The following is a 16474-nucleotide window of genomic DNA, read 5'->3' on the forward strand; positions in this document are numbered from 1 at the left end:
GGCAAGAGGCACAATAGTTGCATTTATATTCAAGTGTATGATCACTGAGCCAGGTGGGAGATATCATTTGTCCATTCAGACAAGCCCCAAACAAAGAAATCATGAGCGGTAGAGGAGGCACCAGTAGTGTAGTGGTATCATACAAGATTCCCATTCTTGTGACCCGGGTTCGATTCCCGGCTGGCGCAGACCTTTGACGTGATGGAATTTCGACAAGTCTATTCCGAAGTCTTTTATGGGGGCAGCCGTGGCCTACTGGTTAGTGCTTCGGACTTGTAACTGGAGGGTTGCCGGTTCGAACCCCGACTAGTAGGGTCGAAGTGCAGAGCACCGCTGTTGTTGCAGGCAGCTCACTGGGATTAGTGTGTGCTTCACCTCACTGTGTGCTGAGTGTGTTTCACTAATTCACGGAGAGACAGAGACCAAATTTCCCTCACGGGATCAAAAAGAGTATACAGCGGGGAAAATAAGTATTGAACACGTCAACTCACTCTTAGTTTAGGAGTATTGAACACGACAACTCACTCGTACTAGGACTCACTCCTTACTAGGAGTACTGTAGGTACTAGAACTCACTCCTTACTAGGAGTACTGTAGGTACTTAAGGGCAGCCGTGGCCTGCTTCGGACTTGTTACCGGAGGGTTGCCGGTTTAAACCCCGACCAGTAGGCACGGCTGAAGTGCCCTTGAGCAAGGCACCTAACCCTTCACTGCTCCCCGAGCGCCGCTGTTGCTGCAGGCAGCTCACTGCGCCGGGATTAGTGTGTGCTTCACCTCACTGTGTGTTCACTGTGTGCTGAGTGTGTTTCACTAATTCACGGATTGGGATAAATGCAGAGACCAAATTTCCCTCACGGGATCAAAAGAGTATATATACTTATACTTATGTCTGAAAGGCTTTGTGAATAACTTTTAAGAGAAAACTCCTATCTAAAATCCTTTAGTGCGATGTAGGAGTAGGCCTACTCCTAGTGGTAAGATAAAAGGCTTTGTGAATATGGCCACTGGTGTCTAACCCAATGCATAGCCCATTTACACAAAATAATGGTCGAATATTACTGATGATATTTAATTGTTATTTAAGAACATGCAGTGCGCGTAGGGCACCAAAAACATCTTACTCGTAAAAAATCATCATACCGCATATTGTGGCGGGTCTGTTATTTAGCCTACTTACTGTAGGCTGCGCAAACCACAGGCCTTTATTTTGGGCAAGCATGCATTCGAGGCAGGCCTTTATTTCATAAGGCTTCTGTTGAAGAATGTTATATAAAGCCTGCGCTAATAGTTGTCCTCCTGCCCCCGCTACCACAGCTGTGTGAACCCGGCCCTGGATAGTGTGGCATGCTCACGCGTTATGTCTCCTTCTTGCAAACTTGACTATAGCGAAACCATTAATGAAAGCAAAGCAACTATTTACATCTTCATAAAATAACAACTTGCCAGATATGCCTTCATGGACAATAACGTAGACAGCAAATTAAGATATGTTTTCGTTTTGTGGAGCTGCACCGGTATCAAAAGCAGATTTCGATTTTCTTAACCATTGTGTAGCTAAGCCTTATGCTATACCCAAGTAGCCTAAATCAAGGTCATTTTTAATTATGCATGATTTATTTTGTTATTGAATTCATAGGCTGGGATTCCTCTCTGCAACAATTATGTTTAAAGGTAGCCTCCTGCTTTTTCAGAAGGGGCGGCAGGCAGGCTACTGACGTACAGTGAGTTCTTGAGCGACGTACAGTGGCAGAGCGACGCACAGTGGCTGAAAGTGGTACTAAAGTTTCACGCAGCTTCACGTCAAGTAATGCACGAATGAAGTAGCCATTTGAAAGTAATGCCCACTGTATTGGCGTGGCATTGGAAGTGCTGGTAGCCTAGCCCCTTCAAGCTGTAACAGCCTTGCAGTGATTGTGTGGCGTGTACTGTGTGCAGTGATGCTTATAGAGAAGCTTGAGTGGAAACTTTCTGCATATGTGCTGTGCTGTAATGTGTGAACCTGTTGGCAAACTCTTACATTTCATTACAAGTAACATTGCCAAACCCCCTGTATAACAGCGACCGGACAGGGTGAGAGACTGGGGCCGGAGCTCTGCCTGCCGCTTCCACCTCGGGCCAGTCAAGAAACCTGGGCCGTCGGTGGCTGTGACCACCTCACTACCGGTGCCCCTGGAGACTGCTGACAAACCCGACTGGGTGGGGTGCAGAGGCCAAGGACCCCCTGGTGGCCATATGGAAGGACTGCTCTTTGGACATTGTCCATCTCTTTTAAATCTTTACACTTACCCCCCCTATTTTGAGTTTTTGCTCGAAATTGCACATTGCCTACTAACAATGGCCCTGTTTCCACATACTTTGACTTATATTTAAGTGTTTGACCTCCTTTGAAAGCAGAGGCCTAGTAAATTATTTTGGTGCCAATAGATTTACTGTGTGATGAACTGTCAGAGAATGACAAAGGGTAGAATGATGATTTTCTTTTTAGGGGTTTTGTACATTTCTGGAAATGACCACATTCTGCCCTCTTGGTAATTTATTTTGTCTTGGAAACACAACTGAGGCCCACTACCAGGTCTTGTGAATCTGTATCTCAAAGTAGATCAATATAGAATGAAATATGAGTACTTTAGACCATTATTTGCTCATGTGTGTTGTTTTGATTTTGATTTTTGATCATATTTAAAGGAGAATTCCGGTGTGATATTGACCTAAAGTGTGTTGAAACATGATACCGAGTGTGAACGTATTGTATGTCTCATAGCTCACCTCGGCTTGTCCCCTGCACTCAGAAATCTGGCGCTAGTTAGCCAATGCTACCAACAGTGTTTCGTTGCGGTGCCTCGGGCATCGGCCTTAGCCATGCAAATAAATCACTGTTTTACACCATTTATGAGGTTCAAAGTAGCTCCATACTTCATTGGTAGACTTCCGAGGGCCTTGACATTTAAAACGAGACATGGAGAACTTTGAAAAAGCACTGGTAGTTTATTTACAAGACGATTTATACCAGGGCTTGAAAACAAAATAATTTTTCAAACGTTCCGTTCCGAACGGTTCAGGTAGGCCTGTGTTTAACGTTTTCGTTCTTGCATGCGTTCCGCCACCAACATATCGGTCCTGAACCGGTTCGGAACGCAAAATATTGTTCGTTCTTAAAGTTCCGGCAGTGTTTGGCAGGCCTATCAAGTCTATTTTTGTGGACTTTACCTTAGAATAGCCGTACTCATTATTTCCCCTTGATTTAGCCTATACCGTAGCTATGCCCAAAAATAATAAATCACAGGCGGCATCCAAAAACATTCAGATGGGCTATCCATCCCATAGCCTACAGACTTACTGTAGGCCTAACCTATGCCTATAAATAATTTCTTATCAAAAATATTTCTGGATACGTGCTAAACTCCTTACCTGGTTGTAGCCTAAGTTTTATCCATATGGAGATCTTCAAAGGCTTGCGCTATAATTCCAACGAACCTTTCTGTTGCTGACAAGGCCTATCTCAAATTTCCCGTTTAACTCTTCTACATAGAATAGGCTATAATTGCGCGAACATTTCAAATCCCGACTTTGAAACGACAAGGCGTGGACAGGCAAAATAAGCTATTACGCATAGGCTACAAACAATTTTCAAATCAGTTTCAGTAGCCTACGCTACGAGCTGGCCTAAGATCCGAAGTGGCAGACGGATAGGTTACATTACAACAGCAAGACAAAATATACACATTTGGACCAAAGGTCCATTTATTCGTTTTTTTTTTTCAAACTGCAGAAATCAAATTATTAGGCTGTTATATAGAGAACGAAAAAAAAAAACGTTATTAACCGGTTTTGTGGATTTCAGAATAACGTTTCTGTTCCGGAACAGTTGAAGACAGTTTCCGTTTCTCGTAAAATTCCGTTCGTTTTCGGTTTTCGTTCCTGGAACCGGTTCGGAGCCCTGATTTATACAGACAGTACCTTATGGAATTTTACCGTTCGACGCCATCTTGAATTTAGTCACGATAAGTCGGCGGCAATCTGAAGAAACGAACAGGTATGATAAGGGATCAGATTCCAAAAATAATTCAGTGGAAATGCATGGATTCAGTTGCTTCCAGTAGCAGCAACTGGAATCCATGAATTTCCACTGAATTATTTTTGAAAACAAATAAAGATTTTAAAAACAGTTTAGCTTTTAGGCCTCAAAGCCAAAAAGCATTTGTGAAACTAATCGTATTAGAAAAAGACCCATCCCCTTCCACTAAGCTGGCTATACCCCTGCATGTGTAATGTTGTGTTACAACCCTAAAATATCTGTCAGATAGAATGTCAGCATTGTTAAATGTAAACTTAAATGTACCTTCAGAATGGTGGTAAAATCCGGCATAGAGTGCCACCAGGACAGCCAAAACAATCGGCACCATCCATGCAATACCTGTGTTTATATTAGTGAATACAAATACAACATAAAATGGCATATATTATTGTAATATGTTTGAGGTGTCCACAATTTACAAATACACATAAACAACATTAAAAAATAACATATTTTACCTGATTTGCTCCATTGAAGTGAACTGACTTTTGCTGGTGATACTTGTGGTTTCTGTTCAATTTCATGTGTCTTGTGCTCTGTCAAACGAGTCTCAACACTGCAAGTAAAAATTATCTGATTGGTCAGCTTTACTTATGCCTCTATGACAGTAAACTAAATAGCTTACCTTGGCATGTAGACAAAGTAATTAATCAAGTAAGTAATTTGAATACACAGTTTTGGGCTTTGGGATACACTGATCCTCATTTTTCTTACAATTTTTTCATTGACTATGAAAATAATCTTTAGTCTAGTTTCAGGCCTGAAAGGGGCAGAGAACCCAAAAGCTGGAGGTACTGAACACCTTTTACCTGAACACCTGCCAGATAAGCATGGGTATAAAATGTTTGTGGTTTGAGGATTCTGTAAGTACATCAAAATGGGTAATCAATGTAGCCTACATATGTGACAATATTCTTCCCTCATAATGAAGTCATATGTGGAAACACTTTCGATTGGATGGGCCATCTGTCAATTTGGCTGGTACTGGTCCACCCAGGCCCTTTTGTCGGCCCTGGTTTACACACACACACACACACACACACACACACACACACACACACACACACACACACACTCATAATCACTCACTCTGATTCAGAGGATGGTGATTCACCACTGAAGTCGGGAGGGCCATCCTTGGAGTCATCACTGTCCAAGCTGGGCGCCGGAGATGGACATCTTTGTTCATTTGATCTAGTGATACAAAGAAAGAAAACAAAATCAACACAACCTTTATTTTTTCCCAGCACAAAAATCCAGCACAAACATACACCTTGACCGCATTTTGTTCACAGCGCTACCACAATTGATACAAAAATTGATACAAAGATACAAAAAACAAACAAAAAAAAAACATCTCGATGTTTGCTTCTGAAAGAGGATATATATTTATTGGCGGAAGAATGATTATCTATGAATAAATCCTTACATTTCTCGTTGCTGTGCCTTTATTTTATGGAATCCTGCCAGATATTATGTAGCAAATGTTTTAGAAAAACAATAAGTCACTCAAGTCCATAGGTTACACTGATTTGAGAAACAACTAAGAGGGTTTTTTTGCCTAACAATGGACCTTAGCAGTTCTAATATCAGTGTAACCCAGAGGTGGACTAGGTATCCGACATACTAGGCATTTTCCCGGTGAGCCGACGCACATTTTGGGCCAATAGATTCGGCTATATAAATTAATTTGTCTACACTAAATTAACTTGTTTACATAAATTAATTTGTTTACACTTTTTTGAGAAACAACTAAGGGGGGTTTAGACACTCTGCTTGCGCGTCATGCCTAACAATTGGCCCTTAGCGATTCTAAAATCAGTGTAACTCAGGGGCGGCCTAACTATCTGACATACTGTGCATTTTCCTGGTGGGCCGACGCACCCTTTTTAGAATAGGCTATAGAATTTCATTCGTTTGGCCAACGATAGGCCCAAAGAAAAGACAGTCAGTGTTCCATTTGTTCATTTTCCATACTGACATTGTCAGGCCCCACCCCTCCCATTTTGGCTCAGAGCCAGGATTCTGTGAGCACATCAAAATGGGTAATCAATGTAGCCTGCAAATGTGACAATATTCTTTCCTCATTTTAAAGTCATATGTTGAAACACATTCGATTGGATGGGCCACCTGTCAATCTGGCTGGTACTGGCCCATCCAGGCCCTTATGTCGGCCCTGGTTCACACACACACACACACACACACACACACACACACTCATAATCACTCACTCTGATTCAGAGGGTGGTGATTCACCGCTGAAATCGGGAGCGCCATCCTTGGAGTCATCACTGTCCAAGCTGGGCGCCGGAGATGGAGATCTTTGTTTATTTGATCTAGTGATACAAAGAAAAAAAACAAAATCAACACAACCTTTATTTTTTCCCAGCGTGAATGAAACAATTTACATCCAAACTCAGCTACAGTTTAAAAAGCCAACTTCTCAGAGGCTGGAATACTGTTCTTTACTGTTGATTGCATTGAATACAGATTGCAACCCAATCAATTAGAATACAGTTTAAACTATTATATTCAATTTCAAGTTGAGTGGGATTCAGCTCCACACTAATTCATTCAATTTCAAAACATACCATTCATATTCAGCTTGTAAAACAATTGTCCACATTCAGCAATTCAAATGAAAACAATACATGTTCAGATTAAGTTTGAAGTGGAACAATTACGTTTTACTCCATATTCTGTTCCTTACTGTTGATTGCATTGAATACAGTTTCTAAAACAGATAGTTTGGGTCCTTGATTATGATTAGCTGAATTGTGTTTGATGCCATTGTAAAATCCAGCACAAACATACACCTTGACCGCATTTTGTTCTATATTACCGCGCTACCACAATTGATACAAAAATTAGAGTAGGTGCATCTCGACGTTTGCTTCTGATAGAGGAAATATATTTATTGGCAGAAGAATGATGATCTATGAATAAATCCTTACAATTCTTGTTGATGTTCTTTTATTTTATGAAATCATGCCAGATATATGTAGTAATTGTTTTAGAAAAGCAATAAGCCACTCAAGTCCATAGGTTACAATGATTTTAAAAAGCTAACTTGTTAGAGGGTGGAATTCTGTTCTTTGCATTGAATACAGTTTACATCCCAATTAATTAGAATACAGTTTTTATATTCAATTTCAAGTTAACTGGGATTCAGTTCCAAACGAATTAATTACATTTCAAAATAGACTATTCAAATTCAGTTTTTCAATACAATTGTTCAATTTCAGCAATTCAAATGAAAATACTAAATGTTCAGATTAAGTTTGAAGTGGAACAAGTTTTTCTCCATATTCTGTTCCTTACTGTTGATTGCATTGAATACAGTTTCTAAAACGAGTAGGTGCATCTCGATGTTTGCTTCTGATAGAGGAAATATATTTATTGGCGGAAGAATGATTATCTATGAATAAATCCTTACATTTCTTGTTGCTGTGCCTTTATTTTACGGAATCCTGCCAGATATTATGTAGCAAACGTTTTAGAAAAACAATAAGTCACTCAAGTAGCCTCTCTGCTTGCGCGTCGTGCCTAACAATTGGCTCTTAGTGATTCTAAAATCAGTGTAACTCAGGGGCGGACTAACTATCTGACATACTGGGCATTTTCCTGGTGGGCCGACGCACCCTTTTTAAAATAGGCTATATAATTGAATTCGTTTGGCCAACGATCGGCCCAAAGAAAAGACAGTCAGTGTTCCATTTGTTCATTTTCCATACTGACATTGTCAGGCCCCACCCCTCCCATTTTGGCTCAGAGCCAGGATTCTGTGAGCACATCAAAATGGGTAATCAATGTAGCCTGCAAATGTGACAATATTCTTTCCTCATTTTAAAGTCATATGTTGAAACACATTCGATTGGATGGGCCACCTGTCAATCTGGCTGGTACTGGCCCACCCAGGCCCTTATGTCAGCCCTGGTTCACACACACACAGACATACACACACACAGACACACACACACACACACACACACACACACACACACTCATAATCACTCACTCTGATTCAGAGGATGGTGATTCACCACTGAAGTCGGGAGGGCCATCCTTGGAGTCATCACTGTCCAAGCTGGGCGCCGGAGATGGAGATCTTTGTTTATTTGATCTAGTGATACAAAGAAAAAAAACTAAATCAACACAACCTTTATTTTTTCCCAGCGTGAATGAAACAATTATATTGTAATATATTGAATGACTTATGTTGAAACACTTTCGATTGGATGGGCCACCTGTCAATCAGGCTTGCTCTATGGTCTGGTAAACCTGAAGTGTTGTTGTATCGTTCTGGCCCGTCCTATTTATCCCCAGATGCCTGATTTCATCATGAGCATTGGGGGCCGTGGCATAGGCTGACGCAATCAACCAACTGTCATGTTCAAGTATACATTGGGCCCTATCTTGACAGTCTAAAGCGCATAGTCACTCGTCAAAAGCTTATTCAAATTCAGTAGGATGTCCAGTCCACATTGGGAGTGTTTTTGTTATCAAACGTCGAGCACATGGTGTAACAAGGTGTTCCTAGGTTTCTTAATCAGTCATGGGTGTGTTTGGGGCGTAACATCATTTAAACCAATGAGAATGACATCTTGTCATTCCCTTTAACGGCGCAAAGCGCGATGTCAAAGAATGCATCAGTATTTTGACAGTCAACGGCACATTTGAAGGAGGCTGCTTGCGAGACCGTATGGAATAGTCATTCCACTAAACCATGCTTTACTAAAACCTATAGCCTTCACGTATTTGCACTCGTCTATTATTTGAACTCATTGGCAAAGTGAAACTAACTTCACCATGGTGTTAGTCAACGACAAAACAGTTATACGCAGTAAGTTACTTTCACTATTGACTGACAATGGGTTACCATCGAAAACATAGGCTGGAAAAAGCAACACTTACCCTAATATTTTTTGAATGATTGAATAAAACAACGTTTATCCTGCAGAGGAGTTGCTTATAGTGCGTCTTCAGCTGTGCTCTCGCCTAATCCCTTTTATTTGTCATTAGCAATTTGCAAATGCATTGTGAGATGTATTTTGTAATATCTTTATTCTAATTATGTTTCCCATTGTAGCCTAATAATGTAATTATGACATATAGGTTTAGTCAGGTTTTTTTTTTTTTTTTCTTTTTCGCATGGCCAAATTTCCATCAAGGATTCCCGGGACACTAAAAGACCGTGGCGGACACAGTTTTCTGGGAGTATCTCGAGAACCGTAGGGTTTAGGAGGACCACCTTTTTTTTGTATGTTGATCTTAAGGGACCAGAGCGTAGTAATATTAATTAACACCTAATTGTAGATCCTTTTTTTGATTACTGCTATCTTCCAGCCTCTATGGCTATGTCTGAGCCCGCTAGCATAGCAATATGCTAAGACATTTGCGCCGCGCACCAGAGCGTTTGAGTGCACGTACCGACACGGGAGAGGTATGACTCATCTCGTGAAAGTTAAGGTAAGAACATATATTACTGACATTATGTGGTGTGTTCCTTTAAGGTAGGCCAGCTATCGAAGTCTCTAGCAAGGTTTTTGCTCCTTCAGGTTTCCATTGTATTGTTGATTCTGCTTTTCTCTCGAAATCAATCATAAATTGAAATGTGTTCCTCACTCTGAGATTAGTGTTTTTCATGCGGGGAGAGGCTTTGGAGTTGGGTGAGCCTCCAGGCTTTTGTAACCACACTAAGTTTCCCAATATGTAATTTGTGATAGATCTGGTCCCAATCATGTGCCTCTCCCATACGGCTGCTAACCTCGCTGTCTTGTTGGGGGTGCTATCATAATCATTCATAAAGTACCCGTCCTCTGATCTGTTTTCAGACCAATACCTGTATGTCACATTACGGGCCAGCCAGGGGTGCTATATGCCTGATGTGGTGTGGCAAGTGTATGCTCCATTAAGAATCGATAAAGCACACACCTCCATCCCCTGACACACCTGGACTGATCCTCAGAAGTGTCTCGTATTAATAAGTAGGTATAGTTAATTCTGCGTATCCAGTGGTCAGAGCTGCAAACTGATTGTTAATGAATTCTATACTTATGGCATTGTTGTTGTCTACGGCTCCCTTTTCCATTTTTCTGGCACAATATTGTACAGCGTGGGTGAAATTGTCTCCTGGCTCTATGTCCCCTGTGATGTGAGTCATCCACTCTGTGGCTGGGACATTCCGCTGTTTCACCATGTCTTCAAGTTTTCTTGAAAAGTCTGGGTCTCCAGTGTCTATTTTACGGTTTGTGACAGAAACCTCGCCAATCATTTCCTGCATAGCCCCCCATGAGGACGATGTCCAATTGTTGTATACTCCTGATCCATCCCAGTCTGATCTGGGCTACTACTCTGAATTACTCTGAATTTCGGGAGTCTTGGTTTTTCCCAGAATCCAGTTTTGTTTACCTGTTCTGTGAGGCATTCAAAAAGCCCTTTTTCCCACTTTGCAAATCCTGCTTGTGACTCATTCATATTCTTCCACCAGCTCCTGACACTCCAGTTGTTTAGGTTAGGTACTCTGATGTACCACTCCCAATGTCTGCCGTCGAATGTCTCATGATGGATGATTTGTGCTGGGTTCATATGTATGTGTAGCTTCGGAGATAGAGTATTAAAAAAGCCCTATGCAAGTCTGGTTATTCCTTCGCTGTTTCTGGCTTTTCGCCAGATTTGCATTTTTCACGACACAGCTCCCCCCGCAGCTTCGGTAGCAAGTGACTGCTACGCTAAACCCCCACTAGCTAGCGAAACAAAGCTAAACACATACAGGGCTCACAATAAAACAGTCCAGCAAACACAGTTCAAGAGACTATCAAACCACATTACAAAAACGAAGTTCATCCAAGGGTAGGCTACTTACAATTTCAACAGCAACAAAGCCAAGTCGGCGTCCGTTTTGCAGTCTTCTTCGAAACTACAATCTGACTACATTTTCGAGGCGCGATTGCAGTGTTTCCTCTAGGATTTTTTTAAGCAGTGGGGGCAGGCCTGTCCCCCATCGTCCCCCCGTCCCACGGAACTGACAACTGACACTTCGCTGCAACACAAACAATTATATGAATTCACCTCTATTCACACACAATGAGGCATTATTTTCAGTTGTGATTGAGCTGTATATTTGGAGAATCTACAACAGGTCTGCACAATGAATTTTGAAAGGCAACTGCGACTATTGTGTGTCTGCCGCATTTCTGATACCGTGGGGGAAGAAAATTAAACCGTCACCACTACCAAATCAACATAGAGGAAACAGCGATTGGATACTTCCGCTGAGTCACATCCGGATTTCCTCGGACCGGAAATAGAAAGTTGCATATTCGTTTTTTCCACGGAGAAGCAATAGGGGGAGACGAAGCACCCACCAGAAAGTGTTGTAGAACCATCAGAATGACTCTCAACTTGCATATTTAAGGTAATTTTTGCTAACATGATTGCGTAGTACTTCTTTAAATAGGGTCCAGTTAAAAAAATGTTTTCCTCTCATGCTTGTGGGGGTTAGATCACAGTATTTGCATCGTGTTTTCGTGATCATTCTTGTTGATCCAATATGTTGTTCAGGAAGGGGCTTGGGGTTATGTGTTACAGACCTTTTTAATGAGTGTGCTTTTCCTGGGGCTGGCATTTCCATCCTCTCCCAAAGTCTCCTACCCAGTTGCTGTTTCTCTGTCTCTAGGGAGGGTGGATCATAGGGATCGACTGATATGTTTTTTTTCAGGGCCGATACCGATATAAATTATTACCAAAACAGGAGGCCGATAATCGATATGCAAAACCGATATGTCAACTTTGTCAAAAAGGGGGGTAGATAGTAAAGGCAATATGCTGCAATATTTTTATTCAAAAGCATTTAATTATGCAAACTTTTTTCTTCTTCTTTTCATACACAATTGTCTATCAACTTGCATCACAAGTGTAAATCCTGTGTATCATGTTAATCCAAGAGCTGAGTGATGGCAATTATTTTCATAGAGTAGGCCTACACAATGGGCTATGTGCTTGTCACAAAGAGGATGCTTTGCCATAGTGTGTGTGTGTGAGTGCACGAGAGGGAGAGGAGAGAGAGCACGAGAGAGGGAGAGGAAGAGGTGCATGCAAGTGTTGTTGAATAGTTCAACAAAACAGTTTTAAAATAGTTCTTAGGCTATTTAAGCATGCAATTTGTGTCTATATGTAGGCTATACAGTGGGCATCGCTTTCAAATGACCACTTCATTGGCGATTATGCAGTGAAGCTGCGTGAAGCTTTAGTACCACTTTCAGCCACTGTCGTCGGCTCTGCCACTGTACATCGCTCTGCCTGCCGTCCCTTACATAATTGTTGCCGAGTAATCCCTGCCTCTGAATTCAATAACAAAATAAATCATGCATAATTAAACATTACCTCGATTTAGGCTACTTGGGTATGGCTTAAGGCTTGACTACCACTAAAATCGAAATCGAAATTTGCTGTCTACATTATTGTCAGTGTTGGGGTTAACGCTTCACGCAAATCAAAACAGTGGTGTGATAATTGAGCCAGTAGAGAAATAACTGTTCAGAATTAATCTGTAGCCTTGGGTAGGCTTCTGCAGAAAACAATGTTGTTGCCAATTTAATACTATCTGGCGGCGTTTTTTAACAGGCTACATAATAGAGGCTTAGACAACTATGACCCACGTTTTGGTTTCAGTAAATTAATTTGCCCTACTTCTTGACTGCAATGTAGTCAATTGACTGCTTGACATGTCATTTTTATTTTTCTGTACAATAAACAATTACATCTGCTTTATGCGCAGAATTACATTCATATTTGGCTGACTGCAGACGCGCCACTTCCCTCCCCATATTCCAAGATTAAGATAGTATGAAGTGCTTTTTGTATAGGCTACTATCATAAAAAAATTGTTAAAACGAATAGCTATTTGCAATTTGACAAAACACTGGTCCTCATTTTGCGAATGCGAGGACGATATGAGCCTGTTACATTTAGTTAGATGTCCGAGTCACGCATAATGTTTGAAAACCACTGGCTCGTAATCACAATAATTTAACACACGACAGTTGGATAACCTACTTCATCATGTCCCCATGCCTACATTTTTGTGAGTAGCATAGAGATCTTTAAAAACAATAAAGTATGGCTCTCCGTTTGGGACATCGAAAACTTTTAATAGACTACCGTCGAAGATGCTGACTTGCAAAAGCCTCGGGATAACACGTTATCTCCACTATCATCAGTCATGCCCCTTGATCAAAGTGGGGAATGAAATAAAAGTTTGAGAACCACTGGCTTAACAAGTTACCTACAGTCCAGAACACAGAATCTGTTGCAATATTCTGATGATCGGCGATGATATCGGCAAATGTTTGTTTTCCAAAGTAAGAATTACTTTTTGTGAAAAAATTAGGAGTCCTAAAGTTAGGAGTGACACGCCCATTATTTTTAGGAGTTGCTCCAAAATTCGCCAGTTAGGAGCTACTTTTAGCCTTAAAATTCTTTGTGAATACGGCCCCTGAATAAAAAGGCCTAGCCTAATCAAGGCAAAACAAATAGCCTAGTAGCCCAATGAAACATACGGATTGATGTAGTATCTTTGTAACATTATTAAATTATTCTGTTACTATGCCTACGTTTGCAAAGAGAACATTTTAATTTGATTCACAATAATGTTACATTTATTTTACATGTTGACAATGATTAGCCTAGTTTTTTGGTTGTTGTTGGCGTTATTGCATGTTAGTTATGCCTACAATGCAAAATTGCTTCCTCTTGATTGGAAGCTCCTGTAGCTGCATAGGATTTCAAAACCGCAGGTTTGTGAATAGGTCTGTGAATAAGGAGTCCTCTTGACTTCTTTTAAGCTGTCAGAGGTGGGAAGGTGTGATTTTTTGGGGGAAGGGCCGGATTAACTGGGCACAATTGTCTGATGGCCCCCTTCCCCAGCCAACGTGGAATCGGGTGGTTAGTTAATAGGCCTATCGTGAAGATTTTTCCTGCCATCTAAGGCACGAGCGCATCTGTGAGGCCAAGCCTCACCAAGTAGCTCGTTTGCTTACAACTAACATTCCATTTAATTAAACTGCTGTATAGGCTATGCCGAAATAGTTTTCAACATTTTGAATATTAGTGTCGGGTGAATTGAAATGTTCTCAAAGTAGCCTTATGGCTGAAAGCTGCTTTGGACCCCCCCGTCAAGCAATATAACCATACAAACGCGCTTCCTGCACTCATTGTTTCAAAACGAGTAATTTTGGCTTTGTCAGAACTGAAGAACTGTGGACGGCACGACACGGTATGACCAATGAAAATAAATTAACGCAACGCAACACAACACAGACCCCGCTTCTCTCGCGTCAGTCACTGACATGAACGAAACACAGAACCCGCTTCTCTCACGGCAGTCACTGACAGTAACCTAGAATTAATGCATGGGGAAAACACTTCCCCATGACAAAGACATCGTAAAACACTGAAAGTTAATATTTTGTCACTAGCAACATTCATCTGTCCTTTGTCAATTGTATTATGTTCCAAGTACCCTATGCGTAATTCTGCTTCATAAAGTTGAACAAATACATTTGCTTATTTCACAGAAAAATATAAATAGCCAGTCTACAGTGCAGAGTTGGTAAGTTATGGTAGGCCAACCTGCAGTGAACATACAAACAGGGGAAATTATTTCTCTTGCAGCTGAGTAGCCTCAGGTGCGCACGCGGAAGACAATTGGCAGGGGAGGGTCATGTCTTTTTAACAATTCTGTCGGAGGGTCATTGAACAATTTCTAGCAGACAAGAGAGGGTCATGCAACTTCCAACTGAAGCACTCAAAATTCCTCCGGTGGTCCCTTCAATAAATAACGATCAGTCCCTAGATTGCTGCTGGGCTATATGTCTTGGTTCTGTTAACAACTCATTGTCAAACGCATAGCCTATCTCGCGGTTGCATCCATTACAAACAAACATGCAATGTGAGCGTCTGGGATTGGGGAGAGCACTAAATGCTCTACTGAATAAGCACTAAGTCAAACCTTTAAATGAAAACACTCTTTAATAATCCAAAAAAATAAACCGCTAATGAAGTAAACTTGTGACCATCAAAAATCGTTTATCGCTTGTAACTCCATTGATACCAGGGCGTAACAGGAAGGCATTTGGCTGAGCAACGGAGGTTAATATCATGTTTTGTCCAAATGATGACTGTCTATCATCGTTACTTTCGGAGAAAACCGGAATGTTTCATTAAGCCCCGTTTCAATCGTCCGGATGTACCTACTCAAAGCGCAGATAGAACCTTATTATTCTAAGGTAGCGAAATAGCGTTCAGCATGATTCATGCCCAATTAATTCCCCTGTTAAAGTGTTAGCCTTTGTAGTTTGGTTTCGTGATAGCCTATGATAAGCGGCTTATGGCCAAATATGTGAAAACGTTAAAATACAGTAGGCGATAAACCCGAAAAAAAGTTGACAGTGATTTTTCATAATCACTTTGGAGGGTCATAGAAAAATGTATTGCTGGCGAGGGAGGGTCACGTCTTTTTTTGGACTAATGCTCCCAAAACTCCTCCGGTAGCCCCTTAAATAAATAACGAACAGTCCCTAATGAAGTAAACTTGTGACCATCAAAAATCATTTATCGCCTGTAACTCCGTGATAAAAAGGGCGTAACAGGAAGGCATTTGGCTGAGCAACGGAGGTTAATACTCTATATTTTGTCCAAATGATGTCTGTCTATCATCGTTGCACTTTCGGAGAAAACCAGAATGTTTAATTTGTCCCTGCGTCTCTCGGCTGCAAGCGGGATTCACTCGCAGTTAACCAAATATTTCTTTATTAGGGCAGGGCAGGCATATTTCTGGCTATTACATTATTTCTAAACCAGTCTGCTAAAGTCTGTAGTGAAGTCTGTGTAGGGTTTTCCAGGCTCCATTTATTTTTACGAGACACCCTGCTCACTTGAGCCATCTACCGGTTGTTTGGGTTGTTGCAGCGTCTCACTGGAAAAATACAAATTAAAGTCGCGTGATACCGCGTGATCCCACGCGGACCGCGAGTGAAGCTGGCCAAGTCGAAGCACTGCCCACTGTAAGCTACACTTTTGAGAGCCTAAAAGGCACGTTAATAGCCAGCTCAGGACGCGATTTAGTTAAGGTCGGATTACATTACGGATGCTCCTGGGTGCTAGCCTGGCTAGCGCCACCACTTCTCAATGAGACGTGGTCTGGGAACCAAACGTTCATTTTCTCGTATTTGAAAAAAATGCCCAGATCCGTTTATTGGGTGCCACGGATGTCTATCAAATGCGTCTGTGCATAGCTCATCATCGTCTTGCTTTCCCCCCTGTTCTGTGATTGGTTCCCTATCTCAGGCGAAAATTTGCTCCATGGTCTCCAGGCTGCCTTAGCAACGTGAATCAAAT

At 41.4% G+C, this 16474-nt stretch overlaps 1 protein-coding gene and 1 non-coding gene across 3 annotated transcripts in view; one reads left to right on the forward strand and one right to left on the reverse strand.

The window, feature by feature from the left end:
• Positions 1-16474, reverse strand: part of LOC125297523 (immunoglobulin superfamily member 1-like) — a 74458-nt gene that overhangs the window by 39679 nt on the left and 18305 nt on the right. For both annotated transcript variants that reach the window (XM_048247906.1, XM_048247905.1), the window contains exons 4-8: positions 8094-8198; positions 6307-6411; positions 5165-5269; positions 4534-4631; positions 4340-4414 (exon numbers count right to left, since the gene is read on the reverse strand). In XM_048247906.1, coding sequence (XP_048103863.1) covers positions 4340-4414; positions 4534-4631; positions 5165-5269; positions 6307-6411; positions 8094-8198 — 488 coding nt within the window. The remainder of the gene's footprint in view (positions 1-4339; positions 4415-4533; positions 4632-5164; positions 5270-6306; positions 6412-8093; positions 8199-16474) is intronic.
• On the forward strand, positions 118-188 carry trnag-ccc. Its single transcript has one exon. It is a non-coding gene; the product is annotated as a tRNA-Gly (tRNA).

Source organism: Alosa alosa, chromosome 7, assembly GCF_017589495.1.
Source record: "Alosa alosa isolate M-15738 ecotype Scorff River chromosome 7, AALO_Geno_1.1, whole genome shotgun sequence".
NCBI lineage: Eukaryota > Metazoa > Chordata > Actinopteri > Clupeiformes > Clupeidae > Alosa > Alosa alosa.